Source organism: Berkeleyomyces rouxiae (genome assembly GCF_048999995.1).
Source record: "Berkeleyomyces rouxiae strain 22BRR77 chromosome Unknown BrBRR77_ptg000002l, whole genome shotgun sequence".
NCBI classification, from domain to species: Eukaryota; Fungi; Ascomycota; class Sordariomycetes; order Microascales; family Ceratocystidaceae; genus Berkeleyomyces; species Berkeleyomyces rouxiae.
The window spans coordinates 2,201,698-2,222,316 of NW_027396492.1; the positions used below are offsets into that span (position 1 = coordinate 2,201,698).

The window sequence follows — 20,619 nt, forward strand, 5'->3', positions numbered from 1 at the left end:
TGCGTATTTTTGAGAACGGTAGGTCGTGGGTGCGCTTGTAGCTAATCGTGTGATTTAGGTTGCACCACGCAGCGACTTGGGATGAAGCCGCGGCAAAGAACGTGTGTGCCGATAAGGTCTACCGAGCGCTCCAGTAGCAGCACAGGGGGTTTATATATGTATGTATGTATGTATGTATGTAGACGATGAGTTATGTGTCGGGCTGCAAGGTGAGGTGAAAAAGCGGCCTGTAGTCTCAAGACCAAAAGTTGCGAGATGGTGGGCGGCTCCACTAGACCGAAGTACTGGGTGGGATGCTGAGAGCCGTGATGATACGGATGCAAAAGGATACGAGTATGGGAAGGCAGTTACATAACTATATGTCCCCACAGTGCTTACTCAAGCGCGGATAATAGCTTCTCCGAAGACCCAGTGCTGCCCTTCTATCCCAGCATGCTGAGCTTTTTTGTTCATGGATTTATTCCTTACTCTCATGAAACCCGTGGCATTTTGCTTGTGTTGCGTTGCGATCAAGTTGCCATTTTCGACTTTATTGCTACATGGGCACGGATTCTATCTGCCCTTTCTGCACTGTTCCCAGATATCTTGCGTCTGCGTGCATCTGGTTGAAACTGTCAAGCAAATACTCTACTTGCTTCCCACGAACAGACCCCCTCCCCCTTTCTCTTCCTCCCTTGAATGCCCCTGGGATTCTGGGCTCTCGGGTTTGCGGCATTGAATGCAGGGAAGCACAAGTACGGGGCTAGCATGCACTCCACGCCGCCTGAGGATTTTGGGATATATTGACGCTAACAGCAAGCTTGTCTCGCATTGCATTTTTGGCTCCAATACGAACCTGATCTCTGCGGCCACGCCTCGATCTTTTTTTTTTTTTTTTTTTTTTTTTTTTTTTTTTTTACCATCGTCTTTTTTCTTCTTCCAGAATCTTTATTGTCGATACTTTGTAATAAGCTTGCTTCGTATACAGGTGCTTCCCCCTGTCATCACATTCTCTCCCGCATCTGGTGTGCGGCTCTCTTTCTCAACACGCGCACCTGGTGAATCTGGCGCCGACACTCAAGCCTCGGATCGAGAGCGCTTGTAGTTGGACTTGCAACTAACTACACCATCCACACTTTGGTGCCCATTGGAATAATACGCCTGCGGATCAACCATCCACATTCCCTACAAACCTATCAAGTCGAGTCAGAAATCGACAGCCCTTCAGAAACCAAAATCCTGCCTTCAGCCCGACCTGCCTGTCTGCCTCCCTCTCTCCATCATCACGCGCCCGCTACACCCATAAGGAGGTCTCTCTCCTCCAACTCTGCCGCCACGATGGTCCCCCGACGCCGCTCGCGCCTGGTCTTGGTGGCCGCCTTCATTATTACTGTATTGATATACAAGGGCACTGAGGGCTCCTGGGACAGCCCTTCCGCTTTTAACCAGAAGCTCCATGTCCACCAAGATACCGCCTCACACTTGTCAGCAGAAGGCCCCGCGTCTGTTCCCGGAGCTGCTGCCGATGGTGGCCACCAGGCCGTTATCCAGGAGGAAAACGGCGCTGTGACTAAACCGGCTTCCAGTGAACCGAAAGCCCCGTCGCAAGGGGCTCCTAGCACCAACAGCAACGTCAATATTCCCGTTTTGAACGACGTGGACCCGACCGACTCGAGTCTCGACTTTTCCCTTCCGGATCAAGTTTCTGTTCCTGAAGAAGACCTCGAGACTAACCCCAAAGCCCCCTCCGACAAACCGGCTGATATTCACGAACATGCCCCGCCGGTATACATCGAGAAGCCCCCTTCCACCAAGTACCCGACCGGAAACCCATCTCAGATCCACTGGACTAAGCCCGCTGAGCACTTCCCCGTCCCGACTGAGAGCTACATCAAGATGCCCACAGGAAGCCCCAAGCCTATCCCCAAGATCCAGTTCGACTTTCCCCGAACCGAGGATCCAGCTGCCAAGGCTCTTCGCGAAAATCGTCAGCATGCTGTCCTCGCCGAGATGAAACATGCTTGGTCTGGCTACCGTACCCACGCCTGGATGCACGATGAGCTAGCACCCAGTACCGCCACCTTCAAAGACCCGTTCTGTGGCTGGGCCGCTACCTTGGTGGACTCTCTGGATACGCTGTGGATCATGGGCCTTAAAGAAGAGTTTGACGAAGCCGCTAAAGCTCTCAAGAATATTGATTTCACCTACACTAGCCGTGATGCTATTCCCGTTTTTGAAACCATCATTCGCTATCTCGGTGGTCTTCTTGCTGCCTTTGATGTTAGCGGTGGTGCTGACGGCGACTATCCTATCCTGCTGGAGAAGGCTGTCGAGCTGGCTGAGATCCTGATGGGTGTGTTTGACACCCCAAATCGCATGCCCATCACCTACTACCAATGGAAACCTAATGCCGCGTCCCAGCCCCACCGTGCTCAAGTGGGCAGTGTCGCCGAGTTGGGCTCTATGACAATGGAGTTCACTCGCTTGGCTCAGCTGACAGGCGAACAAAAATACTACGATGCCATTGCCCGTATTGTGAATGAATTCGAGGGTCTGCAGGACCGCGGCACTGTCATCGACGGCCTTTTCCCTGAGCGCCTGGACCCCTCTGGCTGCAACAAGACTGCGACCAAGGAGAGAGACAAGCTTACCCTCGTTTCCGAAAAGAAGCCCACCGGCTTCCAGCCCGGCCTTACAGTTGAAACCAGTCTGGAACCTACCCATGAACTTGAGAGACGCCAGCTTGACGCTCGTATGCCTCCCTTGCAAAATATCGCGCTTGACGTCAAAGATGATTATGGTGAGGATTGGGACTGTGTGCCTCAGCCTCTATCTGGAGTTGAATTCGGAAGACAGTCGTACAGTATTGGCGGCAGTCAAGACTCTACTTACGAGTACTACCCCAAGGTAGGAATTAGAAACGTGCACTTTTTCACGGTATATGTACTGACTCTTATGATCACAGCAACACCTTCTTCTTGGTGGCTTGGAACCCAAGTATGAGAAGATACACCGCAAGGTAATGAAGGGCATCAAGGATACTCTTCTATACCGCCCCATGACCAACGACAGCAGCGATGTCCTATTTGCAGCCAAGGTTACCACCGGCCGTCATGGCGTCAAGGACATGGACTTTACCTACGAAATCACCCATCTGGCTTGTTTCCTCGGCGGCATGTTTGGCATGGGATCCAAAATCTTCCCGAATGCCGAAGAGCTCGAAATGGCTAAGAAGATCACAGAAGGCTGCGTCTGGGCCTATAGATCCATGCCTTCCGGCATTATGCCCGAGGAAGCCACCGTTGTCCCCTGCGACTCCATGACTGAGTGTGCCTGGAACGAAACTAAATGGTACGAACACATTGACCGCAACTGGGAGTACCGTGACAAGCAGGTCGCCCTCTGGGAGCAACAAAAGGCTCTTTTCTTGGAAGAGAACCCGCAACTTGTCGCTGCATCTAATGCCTCTGGCTCAGTCAAGAGATCAACCCTGGAAAACGCCGAGGCAGAAGAAGACGCCGAGGCAGTGAATTCCGAGTTTGATCTTGAAGCTGAGATTACAAAGCACATTGGTTACCGTCCCCAGGGACATATCGACTTTGTCGAAAGCAAGATTACGATGGAAAACATCGCTCCTGGATTTGTTAAGTTCCCCTCCACACATTATATTCTCCGGTAAGAAAACCCCCAAAGCAACGCACAAATTCCACAATGTGACTGACATTCAAAATAGTCCCGAGGCCATTGAATCGGTATGGTACATGTACCGTATCACTGGAGACCAGACTTGGATGGAGAAGGGCTGGAAGATGTGGGAGTCTATTATCCCTTTGGTCAAGACGGAATACGGTCACAGCGCCCTCAACAACATTCTGTCGACCCATCCGCGACACGTCGACAACATGGAGAGTTTCTGGCTGGCCGAAACGCTCAAGTATTTCTACCTGCTTTTCTCGGAGCCTGATGTCATCAGCCTGGACGAGTGGGTGCTCAACACCGAGGCGCACCCCTTCAAGCGGCCGACAACCGCATTTGGACGCGGTGAAGCAGCGACCAAGCTGCAGCCACATCCATCGTCGTGATCGGCTGAGAAGAGTACCGGCGAGGTCATTTTTTATCCCATCCAGCTGCATTCTTTTTGTTTCAACTAGTTAGCATTTGTTTACGTGGTCATTTATCAAGAGTTATTGTTTACTGCATTACACAATTTTACTGATCATTGGATAAGATGGTCGATTATGCCACAGGCCACCCAATAGTTGTATTAACAGTTCTATATACCATAGGAACCTCCAAAACAGATGAATCAGAATCAAGCATGTTTGCCATCTCATCCAAATGAAAAGAAATTGCCATCAAAAGAACTCCACGTGCAGATACCCATGGTAGTTTCAGGTTTCAGGAGAAAAGAAAGGCACGTGAACTCAAGTGTATACACAAGTGAAGCCCTAGATGAGAGGCTTGCAAGGATAAGAACACAAGATAATTGATGCGAGACTTGCGGCTATGTTGAGTACGATCCATGACGATCGCGCGTAAAATCGGCATGATGGAAGAAGCGGATATGGCACACATGATTTTGAAAGTCAATGGAACGAAAATAATTCTTGTCTAAGGGCAAAGAAAAAGTAAGATGTAAAAAAAAAGAGCATGTGATAAGCAAGTGTAATAGTTGAAAAAAAAAGATAGAAACAAGATATGGTTGGTCGTTGCGACTCGTGGCCAAGACTTCTAACCACATTCTCGTTTGGTCATCATCGTAAACAGGTGAAATGGGAAGAGCCTTTTTTCGCGATACATGAAGAGGGGAGGTGTTCGGGTAACTAGCTAGTATTAGGCATATACTCGAGATATGCCAGGTCTTGGAAAGATGGTAGATGGCAGAAAACACGGGCCAAGGCGAAGAGATACCGAAGAGGGAAAGCAAAACAAAACAAAAAAGGTGACGCGTGAAATGCAAGAATCCAACCCCCCAAAACGCCTTCAATATAAGACAAAGATGATGCGAAATCGGCAAAGAGAAAGAGAAGAGAGAAAGGCATAATAATGGCAAGGGGAGTCTGTGAAGTAGGAGAAGTTTCAGAGTATTGTATCTTCCTCTCCTGACCATGCAGCTCATCTAGCTGACAATGAGTTCATGAATCAGGCCGATACTAAGGATCATGATCAACAAGCCAACCGTCACAATGATCAAGAGCGCAAATGCAAACCAACCCATGACCATGGCCGAGGTACCAACGCCCGACTTGACCGAGCCGTTTGCCATGGACTGGGTCATAACGGCTGCCGCGACTGATGCCGTGTGCTGCCACAAGACAGAGACGAGAATGAAGACGGAGGAGATGAAGATGATGGTCAGAGCAATCTGACTGACGGCGCGTGAGGGGAAGCTCTTATATTCACGCTCGCTGCCATTCTCAGAGGTGTTGTCCTCTTGCCAGCCAGGGAAGGTTAGAAGTAGCAGGAAGCAGACGAAGGCAAATATGACGGCGATGATACTGTAAACAGGCAGTGGTTGGTTAGTTTTCACGGCCTCTCGTTGAGTGTAAATGGAACAAAAGAACGTACATGAGATACGGGAACACAATCATGTCCTTGAACTGCGATGCGAGCCACACCAGGTTCAGCGGGTCTTGGTCTATGGAAATCTCCTTTGCGAGCGCAGTCGCGTTATTGCTGCACAGCCAGCTACCACCATCGGGGTTAATGCAGATTCCAAAAAAGCCAACACGGGCCTGAAGACGGGCATCGCCGGCGATATTGGAAATGGCTGTGTGGACATTGTAATCGACCTGGGCAGTATCGGGATCGGCTTCATAGGACTTGTAGTACAGCGAGAGAAGGAAGATGCTGGGGATTAGGGGCGATGACGATGAGCATCCTGCTAGTAAAAGAGCTACACGCAAGGGATGTTGTTAGAGACGGAATGTTCCTGATTCAGCGAGCCGCGCTGTTCCTGAATGTAGGCAAGGCGCCTCCTGAAGAATGGAAGACAGTCAAGGGCTTACAAAGAAGAATAATTGCCTGAACAATGAGAAACATAAGCACTTGTGGCACACCAAAATGAGGTATAAACCCTGCGTGAACATGTTAGCCTGAGTGAAGCGGATGAAGCTGGAGGGAAAGCTCCAATTACTTACTATAAAGGGTAGCTTTGAAGTCCGCCATGGCGATTGTGGGCGCTCTCGGCGAGCTGGAGCTTCAAATGTGGGCAAAGAAGACAGAGGACAGTCTTTTGTTTCTCAAGATGCAGGCCAGAATTCCTCGGCGGCGTGCTCACTGCGTCGTAGCAGGCTTCTAAGACGGCACAGGGCGCTTAAATCTAAGACACTAGGGCAATACTGGCGATTATAGGCGGTTCAGAGAAAGGAAGGAGTTGCAGGCCGAGGATAAATCTCATATGGCAGAGAGGGCGAAGTTTTTTTTGTACTGCACAAGATTCGGCTTCACCGACAATGTAGAGGCTGGGCAGAAGACGAGGAAAAAAAAGAGGAATCGCGGTGAGCCAGGGTCAGAAGATGCGGCGGTTATGATTCTGACAGAAAACAAAGACCTGCAACAGGTTGAGGTCAGCGGGTTTTATCGTTGCGGGCTAGCGATGAATATACGGCGGGATGAAGTCGCAGATGGGACCAATCGCACTTGCTGGATGGATGTGTAGAAGCGATGTTGTTTGGGGTTGGTCTAGAAGATCAGACCAAAGCCGCGAGAAGCTTACCACGGACGAAGCTGTCGAGCGAGGAGGCCGGCGCTAGAGCAACTGCTTGGGACGCGGAAAAGCAAAAGTGGCGATAGTATTGATGGCGGAGAGCGACTAAGTGGAGAGGTGGTTGGAGAGAGAATGCAAGAACTGGAATGGAAGCAGATTCGATGTCATCCAGACCCGCGATCGAAAAGTCAAGCGATTCCAGGAATGCAGCGCAAAACGAGTGCGAAAAATGTAGGAAAAGAGAAAAGAAAGAAACCGTTGCGCAACTGGAAATGCACTCCTAATTAGTCGGCAAGCCACAGCAAGGCGTTCTGAGTCCCGGGCTGTGCGGCGGGGGGGGGGGAGGGAGGGGGAACTGAATAAGTACAAATACTTGTGTCTGTATGTGCGTGTTTCCAAGTGAACTTGGTCACTACAGCGACCTATTGACATATTGACATGGAGACACTTTACTAGGAAGCCTTGACGCTCCCGCCAAGTGCATCACCACAGCAACACAGCCTTTGCCTATTAAGGCCTCGCCTGGAAGCTCCGGCTCAGGCGCCTGCAGGGGGGGGGGGGGGGGGCTGACGCCACAGCTACAGGCTACCTTGACATGTCACGTGATGCTCGCAAGCCCCCAATTAGGCCGCCAGCTCAGGGATGAGAGGCCCCGAGGCGACGCGCTAGAGTGGTTCACGACCCGACCCCACTATTATTTGTACGACAAATATTTACTTGGGCTTCACACTCGCCAACGGACGGTCTTCATCTGCAAATAGTAACTAATACAATCGCACACATGTAACTAGTTGTGCATTTGTAAGAAAATATACGTGCATGTAGGCGTGTATGTGAGGACGCTACCAACGATCAAAGCCAATCCTTGTACAAGAAAAGAAGCTGCGACAAACTTGCAGCACCCTACCTTAACTGCCGCCGCCTTCGTTGCGTTGTTCTTCATGTTGCACTTGTACCACATACTCAGCTTAACCTAACTGTCCACCTAGTTCTAGTCGCCATAACGCTTCTCCTACTCAGTAGCTTCATTCTCAATAGTCAGCCGCCCATTCTAGGCGCTATTTCTTGCATTGGTCTGGTTCCACGGCAGGCTCGACATGTTCTAGCTTAGCGTTCTGAGTGACATCTACCTCGTCTTACTATGTGTAGAAGAAGCCTCGCTACTTGTTTCATGCACTTGTTTGCTTGGAGTCCAAGCGTGAATGGCTAGTGGGAATGAGCGCTTGAACGCTCGGGAAGATGCCTTCACTAACAGAGTCAAGTGCAAGTTTCCCTGCATCTTCACCAAGATCCGCCATACGAGTACGAAACTATCATGTCAAGCAAGCTAGACTTGGGTTCATCTCGCCACAGCCAATACGGTTTAATTGCATCCCTTCCAAGCCCTCAGCTTCACGGAACATTTGAGCAAACACGACTTTTGAAAAATAGCCGACATACAAGGCCAACTAAAAAGTGGCCTACCTCCTTTCATAGACTCGAGTTGAATGAAGCTCCCCCAAGCAAGCAGACCCAAACCTCCATGTATTCTGCCGCTTTTTAGCTTTCTGGATGCTTCCACCCCTTCACCGCCCAAACACAAGGTTGCCAAAACAAGCCGAAAACGTTTTTTTCGCACTGTCCCATGCACTCTTCACACTGTACCTACTGCTCCAGCAAACTTCGATGACTGAGCCAATGAATTGAACTGGCTTTAGCCAAGGTGAAGAGGTGGTTGATCGGTCAGGACCCCTACCCACTACCCACTGCCCACCATCCCACCTTGACCAGGTAAGCCATACAGACAAAGTCTTTGGATTTTGCAAGCAGACTGGTTTGTCCTGCAATCACCAACGAATTGCCGTCTTTGCGCCCACCACGCTCCTACTGTTTGTCACCGCGTACTGGTTACTCTCTGTTCTTTTCCCTTTACTATCTAATTACCAGCCGATATCATGTCTGCTGCGCAGCTTCTTAACCCCAAGGCTGAGTCCCGGGTATGTTGCAATTTTCCCTGCTTTTCAGCAAGCTCACGAGCATAGGCCAGCCTTGCAAAGTCCCGAGCCCCTTTATTCGCCAAAAGTCATGATCGCTAACTATGTGAACAGAGGCGGGGTGAAGCTCTCCAGGTCAACATCAATGCTGGTGAGGGTCTGCAGGGCGTCCTGAAAACCAACCTGGGCCCCATGGGCACCATCAAGATGTAAAGCCCTTCTTTCTCTAGTCATTCTTCCTTAATTTCGATGTAGATTTGCTGACTTGTATAACAGGCTGGTGGATGGAGCTGGCCAGGTACGCATATAACACGACATCAACCCCGCCATCGATCGCCAAATCCGCCTGTTTTTGATTGATATCAACCGCACACTCTATGGTTATGTGGACAAATACAGAATTCGCTGACGCCGTATACTCTGCTCTAGATCAAATTGACCAAGGACGGCAATGTTCTGCTCCGTGAGATGCAGATCAAGAACCCCACCGCTGTCATGATTGCGCGTGCCGCCACAGCCCAGGATGATATCTGCGGTGACGGTACCACCTCCGTTGTTCTTCTGGTCGGTGAGCTCCTGAAGCAAGCTGAGCGCTACATCTCCGAAGGCCTGCACCCTCGCATCCTGACTGATGGTTTTGAGATCGCAAAGGTCGAGGCACTCAAGGTAAGGAACTTTCTATGGAAATAGGGGACTCAGATCAACTTGAACTGCCTGTAGGCAAGTAGCGCGAATCAATTACTAACCCAGTGCTTCCCATTACCAACAGTTCCTTGATGAATTCAAGCTACCCCGCGAGCCCTCGCGCGAGCTGCTCCTCAACGTTGCCCGCACCTCGCTGGCCACCAAACTGAACTCGACCCTCGCCGCTGCTCTGACCACCGATATCGTTGATGCCGTCCTTTCTATCTACCAGGCCCCCACCAAGCCCGATCTCCACATGGTTGAGATCATGAAGATGCAGCATCGGACAGCTGCCGACACTAAGCTCATCCGTGGATTGGCTCTGGATCATGGAGCTCGTCACCCCGATATGCCCAAGCGCCTGGAGAATGCCTACATCCTGACCCTCAATGTTTCTCTTGAGTACGAAAAGACCGAAATCAACTCTGGTTTCTTCTACTCAAGTGCCGAACAGCGGGACAAGCTTGTCGAAAGTGAGCGCCGCTTTGTCGATGCCAAGCTGAAGCAGATTGTCGATCTAAAGAAGGAGGTTTGCGGCAACGACCCCAAAAAGAGCTTTGTTGTCATCAACCAGAAGGGTATCGACCCCCTGTCTCTTGATGTTCTTGCCAAGAACGGCATTCTCGCTTTGCGGAGAGCTAAACGGAGAAACATGGAAAGATTACAGCTGGTTTGCGGTGGTACCGCCCAGAACAGTGTGGATGACCTGTCTCCTGAAATTCTTGGCTGGGCTGGTCTCGTTTACGAGCAAACCCTGGGTGAAGAAAAGTACACATTTGTTGAGGAGGTCAAGGACCCCAAGTCTGTCACCCTCATGATCAAGGGCCCCAATGCCCACACCATTGCCCAGATCACCGATGCTGTGCGCGATGGTCTTCGCAGCGTGTACAACGTCATTGTTGACGGCTCCGTTGTTCCCGGTGCTGGTGCCTTCCAGGTTGCTTGTGCTTCGCACCTGAAGAGCGATGCATTCTACAAGAAGGTCAAGGGTCGCGCAAAGTGGGGTGTTGCTGCTTTTGCCGATGCTCTCCTCATTATCCCCAAGACCCTAGCTGCCAACGCCGGCCACGATATCCAGGACTCCCGTAAGTATTCTTCGCCTACCACATACATCTTACAGTCGACTAACATTTTACAGTGGCCCAACTCCAGGATGAGAACGCTGAAGGCAACGTTGTTGGCCTTGATCTTTCTACAGGTGACCCCATGGATCCCACTCTAGAGGGTGTCTTTGATTCCTTCCGTGTCCTACGCAATAGTATTGCCTCCTCTTCCAGCATTGCCTCCAACCTTCTTCTCTGCGACGAGATGCTCAAGGCCCGGCAGATGGGCAGACAAGGTGGACCCGGTCCTGGCATGGATGGTCCGGAGCAGTAAAACAACAGATGTATGAATAAACAAGATCATTTTCTGCTCATGTTCTAACCGTTTTGTTATTGTTTGGGGGTTTTCTTGCCATTGAATCTATAGACTTAAAATGAAAGAACTTGGGTCGGATATAACTTGCAAAAGAACGAAATTTGACGATCTCGTGGAACGTAACTTTCCGGCGTTGTGTAGTTATTGATACTCAACGCATGTTTATACAACTACTTACACTTTACCAAATGATACTGGCCTATGGTCAAGTGTGATCAAAACAAACAAACAGACCATGCCACTGATAAGATAAGCCCCGCGCTGGATCAAAAAATTTCGAGCCCCTCTAAAAAACCGACGCACACACGCTGACTGCATCATCATCATTCCACAGGCATCACGGAACAGCACCTCCAAACACTCACAAAAATGAAAGACTACGACAGCGACTCTGAGATTGACGATCAGGAGTTTACCGAGACCAATGTCCTGCTCGGATATGCCCAAGAGGATGTTGGTGACGATGCTATCACACACCTTGGTGGCACGCCTGTAGGTCACCCTGCAACCAACCATCCACATAATCTGTAGGGTTAGGTAGCTAACCCTCGTGAAACATCACAGGAATGGATAGACCCCTCCACACCACCCTCTGCTACCCTGGCGCGCTGCAAAGTCTGCAAAGACATGATGGCGTTGCTTTTGCAACTAGACGCACATCTCCCAGACCGCTTCCCGGGGCACGATCGACGGCTCTTTGTCTTTGTCTGCCGCAAGACCAAGTGCCGTCGTCAGGCCGGCAGCATACGCGCGCTGCGCAGCATGCGCATTGCTAAGGATGCTCCGGCTGTAACTGCGCCGGGTGGCGAGAAGAAGAAGGAGGCTGAGGAGAAGAAGCCCATTGAGACCAATAAGGTCGTCACTAGTACTGGACTGGGCGAGTCGCTGTTTGGGGCCAAAGGCCTGGGCGGCGCAACAGCTGGAAACCCGTTTGGCGGGGGAAACCCGTTTGCTGTAGGAGGCTCGACTGCACCGGCGAACCCCTTTGCTAAGCCAGTTGCTGCTGCTACTCCTGTCAAGATTGAGGAGAAAAAGGCTGAACCAGCTGTTGAAAAGCTGCCTGCTACCTTTGCTGAGAAGCTTTCAATCAACAATCCGCTGGCTGACAAGCCCAAAGCTGCTCATACACCACCTGAGCCGTGGCCCGCAACTCTGGCCAAGCCATACCCCACGCTGTACATGGATGCTGAGTACGAGACGCTCGATCCGACGCCGGCCATGAAACTACCGGCGCATGCCAAGATTGAGAAGATGGAAGTTGAAGAGGCCGGAGTCGGCAGTTCGAGTGGCGGCGGTAAAGAAGATGCTAGTGCGTTTGAGTCGGCCATGGACGCCACGTTCCAGCGCTTTGCGGACCGCATGGCACAGAACCCGGACCAGGTGATTCGTTACGAATTTGCAGGCGCGCCACTGCTGTACTCGGACGTTGATACGGTCGGTCAGTTGCTGGCTCCGGCGACGCCCGGGGTCAAGAGCAAGGGCATGCCACGTTGCCAGAACTGTGGCGCAGGGCGGACGTTTGAGGTGCAGGTTACGCCGCATGCTATTACTGAGCTGGAGGCAGATGATATGAGTCTGGATGGCATGGATTGGGGAACCATTATTGTCGGCGTGTGCGAGATGGACTGTCAGAGCGATGCGGTGGAGGTGGACAAGGTGGGATACTTGGAGGAGTGGGCAGGTGTCCAGTGGGAAGAGCTGAGCAATGACGAATAGAATGACAGAGGTTGAACGTAGAATGTCACACACAAGGAAAGCAAAAAGGGACGGCATGATTTGAATTTGAAGTACAGAATAGAGGAATATTGCATTATATTCAGATTGAGTGTCAGATATACAGCAAATTGGATGGCGCTTGTTTTTCGCAACGGCTGGTTCTAAGTTGCAGTGACTGTGTCTATTACTTGTAACAAAGAAGGCATACAGCCTGATGGCCAGCAATAATACCTAGGACGTGTGCCTTCTGGTGTAGTATGATGCATGTGTAGCGGTATTTTGTGAATGTTTTTTGTTCTCTTTGTGTCTTGTTCATTACTTTTTGTGTTCTCACATAAAAAAACCCAAAGCCCATTTACGTTGATGCTAGCCCCCATAAAGAAATAGTTAAAAGGAAAAAAACAACTCCGGGAAATTTTTACGCCAGCATGGAGTCTTTCCACGAGCGCTGGATGACCTTGGAGAACATCTCGATATTCACATCCTCGCGGATATCGGACTTCTTGGCCTCGTTCTCGGCGTTGGAAGGGATGATGACGTTGGTGCCATCGACGGTGAAGCCAAACTCGGTGATGAAAGCCTTGGCCTTCTCCTCATCTAGGCCCAGCCACGACGTCAGGTGGGACAGCTCAATCTCACGGAAAGCCTGAGAAACCAGGGTGCAAATGCGCTCGCGGATAGAGGTCTCGAAGCCAGCAATGTCGGCAATCAGATCGGCGCACAGGTCGTCGCCATCCAGAGTGGCCCAGAATTGGGCGTATTGTGCGCTCTCCAGTTGGTTGTTGAGGTCGCGCAGCTTGGTCAGAGCCTCGTGCAGCTCGCCGGTGGCGGCAGAGCCGGGGTTGATCAGGTGAACGGCAAGAGAAAACTGGGCCGAAGGGAACTGAACCATGGACTTGACAAGAATGTTGGTGATGACCTCATCCTTGGTGCGGTCAGGGTTGAGCTGGTACCTATTCGCAAAGGCGGGCGCGCAAGAAGAAGGCGACAGCTGTAGTTAGCAAGCCAGGCCTAAACCGAGTTGGATGCTCAAGGGGTTGTGACAAGATGACTTGGCAGATCAGATTGACTATAAAGTAACTTCAAGTGCGCAAGAGCATGACGGCTTAAGCACAAATCAGGTAATAGGAAACGTGGTTGACATAGAAGCATCATATAAACGCCAGAGTATAGTAGACAGATATGGAGACCTCGAGGCAGGGTTGGTACGGGATCGGGAGGACACTCACAGCTTCAGCAGTGTCCGGTTGGCGTTGCAATCGGTGAAGCGCTGCTCGCACTGCTCGGCCAGGTAGCTCTCCAGAGGTACAACGGCGACGGGGTTGTACCGCTCCAGGCCATTGATGATGTTGTTGATGTGTTCGGGCCGCTCCGAAGGATCCTCGCCAATCATGATGGGCAATGTTTGTGGGTATCAAATGAAAAGAAAGGGGAAGAGAAAACAAGATCCGGTAGCAGAGGCGTCCGAGTGGTCAAACGGGCGCGGGGCTGGCGAGGGGTTTCGATATTTCGACCGTTGAGGGGGTGGTGATGGCTGGATGGTGGGGTGCGTGGTGTTGAGAATTCCTTCGATTTTTCTTCTCTTTGTGGCAGTCAGCCAGGCCCGCCAAATTTCTCCCCTTCAGTGCTTTAGAGCCTTGCTTTCTATGGGGTCTTTAGTGGGGTTTGTGTGGGAAATCGCCAAAAGGGTTTAGCGCTAATCGATAAGACAGTCACGTGAGAACGCGTCACTGTCCCGTTCATAGAGCCGTGAAGGCGCCTTGGCGATTCTCGACATCACACGTGAAGGTGGTTATCCGCGACGACGATTGGACCCAAGACTATTAGACCTCATTATACAAGCTTTTTATTCTTGAAAGTATCCACAATGTCCAGTCCGTCTAAAAAGCGGAAATTAAACTCAGGCTCATCTGCCCACAGCCTCGAGTATTTCTTTGCCAAGCAGCGGCGCACCCGGGAACCAAGCCCAGTTGCCGGGCCTGTGAATGAACACACTGCTGGCTCTGAAAGTCTGTCGAATTTAGCTTCCGATGAGGAGCTTGCTCGTAAACTCCAAGAGGAGTTTGACCGTGAAGCTCAGTCTCTGCCTAATCAACTAAACCCGCGCAGCACTCCAAAATCTGGAGATGCTGGGCCTGCTCAACCCAAACAATCAACGCAATGCGCAAGTCCTAAAAACGCACCACAAACATTGGAATCAGATAAAGCAGTACCAAATATCCTTTCTCTTCAGTCCGTTTCAAGCACTGAGGACAAGTTATCAGAGTCTTTGCCTCTTAACCAAAATCCTCTCGAATTCAACGTTTCGGAATACTTGCCAGCATTGAAAGAGCAGTGGCAGGCTCAAGGTGGCAGCGCTTCTTATGCTCTTCTCACAAGATGCTTTGTCCTTATAAATGGTACTACCAGTCGTATCAAGATTGTTGACACTCTTGTAAATTGCCTCCGACTTCTCATTGAAGGTGATCCATCAAGTTTACTTTCAGCAGTAAGTTTCAGGGCTCTATTGAATCCCACCAGTTGTATTGACCACCATGCATAGGTATGGTTGGCTACAAATGCCATATCACCTCCATATGAATCATTGGAGCTCGGGATTGGTGGCTCAGCAATCAGCAAGGCCTTAAAGAAGGCGTGTGGGTTGGATAACCGGGCTTTGAAGGCCATCTACAACAAACACGGCGATGCTGGCGATGTTGCTTTTGAGGCAAAGAAGAAGCAAAGCTTCACGTTTCGCAAACCAGAACCGCTCACTATACAGGGTATCTATTCATCGTTAGTTAAAATTGCCAAAGCCAAAGGCCGAGGCAGCAGTGATGTTAGACAGTCGATCATCGACCGGCTACTTCAAAATGTCCGCGGTGGGGAAGAAAGTCGATATCTTGTTCGAACTCTGTGTCAACACGTGAGTGGCTTGCATATTTGCTTTTGTTCGCAATTTAGTTTATGAGCTAACCCGATGAACTAGCTTCGTATAGGCTCAGTAAAAACCACAATGTTGATTGCGTTGTCTCGGGCTTTTGCAATTTCTAAACCACCGGATGCTTCTTTTCCAATCAAAAATAGAGCGAGCTTGTCAAAGTTGAAGCGAGAGGAGCTAGCCGAGTTCTGGAAAAAGGGAGAGCAACTGGTTAAAAGTTGCTTTGCACGGCGACCCGATTACACAGTCATTGTTTCCAGCCTATTAGAAGTAGGAGTCGGTGATGAAATTGCTTCGCGATGTAGCTTATTGACACATACGCCGCTGATGCCGATGCTCGCGGGAATCACACGGGATCTTTCCGAAATGCTGAGTAATCTCCAGGGTCGAGATTTCACGTGTGAATTCAAGTACGATGGTCAGAGAGCACAGATACACTGCGATGATCAAGGCAATGTGTCTATCTTCTCGAGACATCTGGAGCTCATGACTGATAAGTATCCGGATTTAGTGGCATTGATCCCGAGCATTCGCGGCAAGGAAGTGGGCAGCTTCATCATGGAGGGTGAAGTGGTTGCTGTTGACGCAGCATCTGGAAGCCTCAAGAACTTCCAAACCTTGTCTAGTCGAGCTCGCAAAGATGTCGAGATTGGAAACGTTAAGGTTCAGATATGTCTCTTCGCATTTGACTTGATGTATTTGAACGGCCAGTCTCTACTAGATTGCCAGTTGCGCGATCGAAGAAAGCTACTACGGTCTATCTTTTCAGAGGTTCCAGGCCAGTTTACCTGGGCTAAGAGCATTGACGCCACTTCCCAGGATTTTGAGGCTGTCTTAAACTTTTACCAGTCCGCTATCCAAAACAAGTGTGAGGGCATCATGGTAAAGATTTTAGACCATGCAGTTCCCACCAGCGGCCTAGATCATTCTTCTTCATCAGGCAACACACATGCAAAATGTCAAGGCAAAGAAGGAAACAAAGTACATGCTGCTGATGATAATGACAGCACAACCACAAAGCTCAAAGGAAACAAGAAAGCACTCCTCGCTACCTACGAGCCAGACAAGAGGCTCGAGTCTTGGCTGAAAGTCAAAAAGGACTACAATGCCAGCTTCGACACCTTGGACCTGATTCCAGTAGCTGCATGGCATGGCTCGGGAAGGAAATCAAAGTGGTGGTCTCCTATTCTGATGGCTGTGAGGAATGAAGAGACTGGCTCTCTTGAGGCTGTTTGTAAGTGCATGTCTGGATTCACAGATGCCTTTTACAAGGCCAACCGAGAGTTTTACGGTGACGATATGGATGAAGACACAGCACGGAACACACGAAAAGCCCAGCCAGCATTTGTCGAGTATACAGGGCCTGATCCCGACATCTGGTTTGAACCGCAAGAAGTCTGGGAGATGGGGTTTGCAGACATCACACTCAGTCCTACCTATTCGGCGGCCATGGGGCTCATCAGTGACGAAAGAGGCCTAAGCTTGAGGTTCCCTCGATTTATAAAAAAGAGAGAAGACAAAAGCATCGAAGAGGCGAGCACAAATGAGTTCTTGGCGGGTCTGTACCAAAAGCAAGAGACCACAGGGCCGAAAACAGAGCCGAAAGAAGCCGATGAAGACGGAGGGGAAGAGTAAATGGGAGGATGGTCTCTAAATAGCCATTTATTTCACGACAATCATCGACAAAGATGAAATGCCAACCCTCGAGTCCTATTCTGCCCAATGAGCTTTTCTACCGCGGTGTATTCATCTTCTGTGCCACCAAACTGAATACTGCAACAGAACCTAGGAAGAGAACGGCATTATAGAACTAAAATTCCGTCAGTATTATTTATCGAAGCTGAAGGTAACATTACAATACGTACAGTTTTGCGTGAAATGGTTCGCTCTTCGTCTTCACTGCGTGCCTCAATGAAGAGCCGTCTCAGGTTGGGTAGACTAGGCTTAAGGGTTATAATTAGTTCAAGGTGTCCATTATATCGGCTGTCAAGAAAACCGTAGATTGGGCATTTGCTCACCATATTATCAAGGAAATATTGTGGCAGCCTCCATTTATTTTTGATTGCAAATCATATACATCCAAAGTTAATTATGGTACGTGATTTCTGCCGTCGATTGCCTCTGTTGTTTTGTTGCGTAGATACGGCACGTGATGGTGATGTAGGGTTATTGGAAATGTAATAAGCTCAGGCCAGAAGCCAACGAGGCATGTTTGGGCCTGGTCGCCTGTTAGCTGGTTGTCTGAGCTCAGCCATTTGCTTTGACCACCGATCCCCATCCATCCCTTGGACGTCACATAACCAGCTCTCGCTATGAACCCAAGACCCCTCTAACACCTACATCTCGACCTTCCTTTACTTTCTGCTGTATCGTTCTTTGTGAATCAATTGCTGCCCGCTGGCTCACAGCTTATCCGGAATCCGGTATCATTCGGCAGTCAACACCACCCAGCCCCTCTACCGCCTCTCCGGCAACGTCCGCTCCTTGGCTGCCGGCCAAATCGTGCTACACCAGCACTATTGCTATCGACACGTTGACCTAGCCAGCTGCAAATATGGCAGTAAACCGGATTCAGAAGGCCTTTGCTCCGCCGCGCAAGGGCGAAACCTTTGAGCTTCGATCCGGGTTGGTTTCGCAGTATGCGTGGGAGCGCAAAGAATCCATCCAAAAGACCATCATGGCCATGACGCTGGGCAAAGATGTGTCGGCGTTGTTCCCTGATGTGCTCAAGAATATCGCAACGGGTGACCTAGATCAAAAGAAGCTGGTCTATCTCTATTTGATGTATGTCCGATGTAGCAAATCGTTGACAAATCATAGGCCCTGGAGTCATCGCTCACGATAGGTACTAACCCTCTCCTTTTCTCCTCTGTCTAGGAACTACGCCAAGTCGCATCCCGATCTCTGCATTCTCGCCGTCAATACATTTGTTCAGGACTCCGAAGACCCGAATCCACTCATCCGCGCACTGGCTATACGAACCATGGGCTGTATCCGTGTCGACAAGATGGTGGACTATATGGAAGAGCCGTTACGCAAAACGTTGCGAGATGAATCGCCCTATGTTCGCAAGACAGCCGCCATCTGTGTGGCTAAACTCTTTGACCTTAACCCCACTATGTGCATTGAAAACGGATTCCTCGACATGCTAAAGGAACTCATCAGTGACCCCAATCCAATGGTAGTCGCCAACTCAGTGCAAGCTCTGTCTGAGATTAGCGAGACTTCACCAGAGACTAAAGCTCTGGTCGTCACGTCGCCCATGCTCAAGAAGCTGATGCTTGCCTTGAATGAATGCACAGAGTGGGGAAGAGTTACCATTCTCTCGACTCTTGCTGATTACACACCGTCCGATGTCAAAGAGTCAGAACACATTTGCGAGCGTGTTGCGCCTCAATTCCAGCATGCTAACCCCTCCGTCGTTCTTGCTGCAGTCAAGGCCGTCTTCATTCATATGCGCATCATTAGTCCCGAACTAGTGAAGCAGTATTTGAAGAAGATGGCACCTCCTCTAGGTAAGTATTCACATGCAATTTTCTTCTGTTGCTCCCTTTAAACGGGGCGCGGTCTAACGCCTTTTCCTAGTCACCCTTGTCGCCTCAGCTCCTGAGGTTCAGTATGTCGCACTGCGTAACATCGACCTTCTTCTCCAGGCCAAGCCAGATATTCTCAGCAAAGAAATGCGAGTCTTTTTCTGCAAATACAATGACCCTCCTTACGTCAAGCTTCAGAAGTTGGAAATCATGGTGCGGATAGCCAACGATAAGAACTTTGACCAACTACTTGCTGAGCTCAAGGAATATGCTTTGGAAGTCGACATGGACTTCGTGAAGCGTGCCATCAAGGCCATTGGCCAAGTAGCTATCAAGCTGGAGGGTGCTAGTGAAAAGTGCGTCAATGCGTTGATGGACTTGATTTCCACCAAGGTCAACTACGTCGTCCAGGAGGTTGTTGTGGTGATAAAGGACATTCTGCGCAAGTACCCTGGTTATGAGGGTGTCATTCCTACTCTTTGCAACTACATCGATGAGCTGGATGAACACAGTGCTCGCGGCGCTCTGATTTGGATCGTTGGCGAGTATGCTGAAAAGATTAACAACGCCGATGAAATCTTGACCTCATTTGTGGATAGCTTCCTAGAAGAATTCACCCAGACTCAGTTGCAAATTCTCACGGCTGTTGTGAAACTCTTCCTGAAGAAGCCCGGCAGTAACCAAGCCTTGGTACAAAAGGTGCTTCAAGCTGCAACCAACGAAAATGATAATCCCGATATCCGCGATCGTGCCTACATTTACTGGCGTTTGCTCTCAGGCGATCTTGAAATCGCCAAGGTAAGTTGTTGATATTACCGATGCATCCTGTAATTTTACCAACATTCACTAATTCCATCTCCAGAACATCGTCCTCTCCCAAAAGCCTGCCATTACAACGACTATGACAAGTCTTCCTCCTAATCTGCTTGAGCAGCTACTCAGTGAGCTATCGACTCTCGCCTCTGTCTATCACAAGCCCCCTGAGGCCTTTGTCGGAAAGGGTCGTTTTGGTGCCGACGAAATCCAGCGTGCTGCTATTCAAGAACAGCGCCAGAACGCTGTCGAAAACCCCATTGCAGCAGCTGCGGCCGTGGCGGCCGCTGCCAATGGCAGTGCCGCACCGCAGAGCAACATTGAGAACTTGCTAGATATTGACTTTGACGGTCCTTCTTCGACTACGCCCAGCAGGGTGGTCAGCCCCTCCGACAACGCGCCCCCCGGTGGCATGGCAGACATGATGGGCCTGTTCGATGCACCTGCTTCCGCATCCTCACCTGCACCCGCCTCTGTTGCATCGCCTGGTGGAGCTATGGGCGACATTATGAGCGGATTCACAGATTTGAACTTTGGTGCCACCAGTGCAGGCCAGCCGCTCCCGGCTGCGATGCAGTTGCAGCAGCAAAACAAGCCATCTTCGTCTCCTGCGCCCGCTGCTCCTCCCGCTGCTTCCAGTGGAAGTGATGATTTGCTGGACCTTCTATAGTTGAGAGACAGAAGTGAATATTTCGCTAGAATTGAAACACACCCGTAGCACCTTCATAAATTCATGTGTATATGTCTCTGCTCCTGACTTGTTCCAATTAGATATCTGATAACTGGTTCTGTGTTCCTGTGGTCCATTGACCTGCACTCTGCGTTCATATGTGTCGTTGTACGATTACTTTTATTAGAACAGGAAAGGCGCCG

At 50.1% G+C, this 20,619-nt stretch overlaps 7 protein-coding genes across 7 annotated transcripts; 5 read left to right on the plus strand and 2 right to left on the minus strand.

Moving 5' to 3' along the window:
* Nucleotides 1-1,317: 1,317 nt before the first annotated feature.
* On the plus strand, nucleotides 1,318-4,061 carry BROUX77_002150 (uncharacterized protein; the record flags this gene model as incomplete). Its single annotated transcript, XM_073746659.1, has 3 exons — nucleotides 1,318-2,886; nucleotides 2,945-3,654; nucleotides 3,713-4,061. 3 exons carry the CDS (start codon nucleotides 1,318-1,320, stop codon nucleotides 4,059-4,061), a joined length of 2,628 nt encoding a protein of 875 aa, XP_073607232.1.
* A 1,037-nt stretch (nucleotides 4,062-5,098) lies between these two features.
* Nucleotides 5,099-6,147, minus strand: BROUX77_002151 (uncharacterized protein; the record flags this gene model as incomplete). The annotated part of the gene is made up of 4 exons (XM_073746660.1): nucleotides 5,099-5,477; nucleotides 5,548-5,875; nucleotides 5,988-6,056; nucleotides 6,120-6,147. 4 exons carry the CDS (start codon nucleotides 6,145-6,147, stop codon nucleotides 5,099-5,101), a joined length of 804 nt encoding a protein of 267 aa, XP_073607233.1.
* A 2,475-nt stretch (nucleotides 6,148-8,622) lies between these two features.
* On the plus strand, nucleotides 8,623-10,722 carry BROUX77_002152 (uncharacterized protein; the record flags this gene model as incomplete). The annotated part of the gene is made up of 6 exons (XM_073746661.1): nucleotides 8,623-8,664; nucleotides 8,776-8,870; nucleotides 8,938-8,959; nucleotides 9,091-9,327; nucleotides 9,431-10,430; nucleotides 10,484-10,722. 6 exons carry the CDS (start codon nucleotides 8,623-8,625, stop codon nucleotides 10,720-10,722), a joined length of 1,635 nt encoding a protein of 544 aa, XP_073607234.1.
* Nucleotides 10,723-11,133: 411 nt separating this feature from the next.
* BROUX77_002153 (uncharacterized protein) lies at nucleotides 11,134-12,480 on the plus strand (the record flags this gene model as incomplete). The annotated part of the gene is made up of 2 exons (XM_073746662.1): nucleotides 11,134-11,256; nucleotides 11,329-12,480. The coding sequence occupies 2 exons, from the start codon at nucleotides 11,134-11,136 to the stop codon at nucleotides 12,478-12,480; spliced, it is 1,275 nt and encodes a 424-aa protein (XP_073607235.1).
* Nucleotides 12,481-12,898: 418 nt separating this feature from the next.
* Nucleotides 12,899-13,873, minus strand: BROUX77_002154 (uncharacterized protein; the record flags this gene model as incomplete). Its single annotated transcript, XM_073746663.1, has 2 exons — nucleotides 12,899-13,433; nucleotides 13,710-13,873. 2 exons carry the CDS (start codon nucleotides 13,871-13,873, stop codon nucleotides 12,899-12,901), a joined length of 699 nt encoding a protein of 232 aa, XP_073607236.1.
* Nucleotides 13,874-14,347: 474 nt separating this feature from the next.
* On the plus strand, nucleotides 14,348-17,035 carry BROUX77_002155 (uncharacterized protein; the record flags this gene model as incomplete). Its single annotated transcript, XM_073746664.1, has 3 exons — nucleotides 14,348-14,968; nucleotides 15,023-15,385; nucleotides 15,449-17,035. 3 exons carry the CDS (start codon nucleotides 14,348-14,350, stop codon nucleotides 17,033-17,035), a joined length of 2,571 nt encoding a protein of 856 aa, XP_073607237.1.
* Nucleotides 17,036-17,954: 919 nt separating this feature from the next.
* On the plus strand, nucleotides 17,955-20,416 carry BROUX77_002156 (uncharacterized protein; the record flags this gene model as incomplete). The annotated part of the gene is made up of 4 exons (XM_073746665.1): nucleotides 17,955-18,184; nucleotides 18,278-18,915; nucleotides 18,986-19,731; nucleotides 19,796-20,416. 4 exons carry the CDS (start codon nucleotides 17,955-17,957, stop codon nucleotides 20,414-20,416), a joined length of 2,235 nt encoding a protein of 744 aa, XP_073607238.1.
* Between the last annotated feature and the right edge of the window lie 203 nt (nucleotides 20,417-20,619).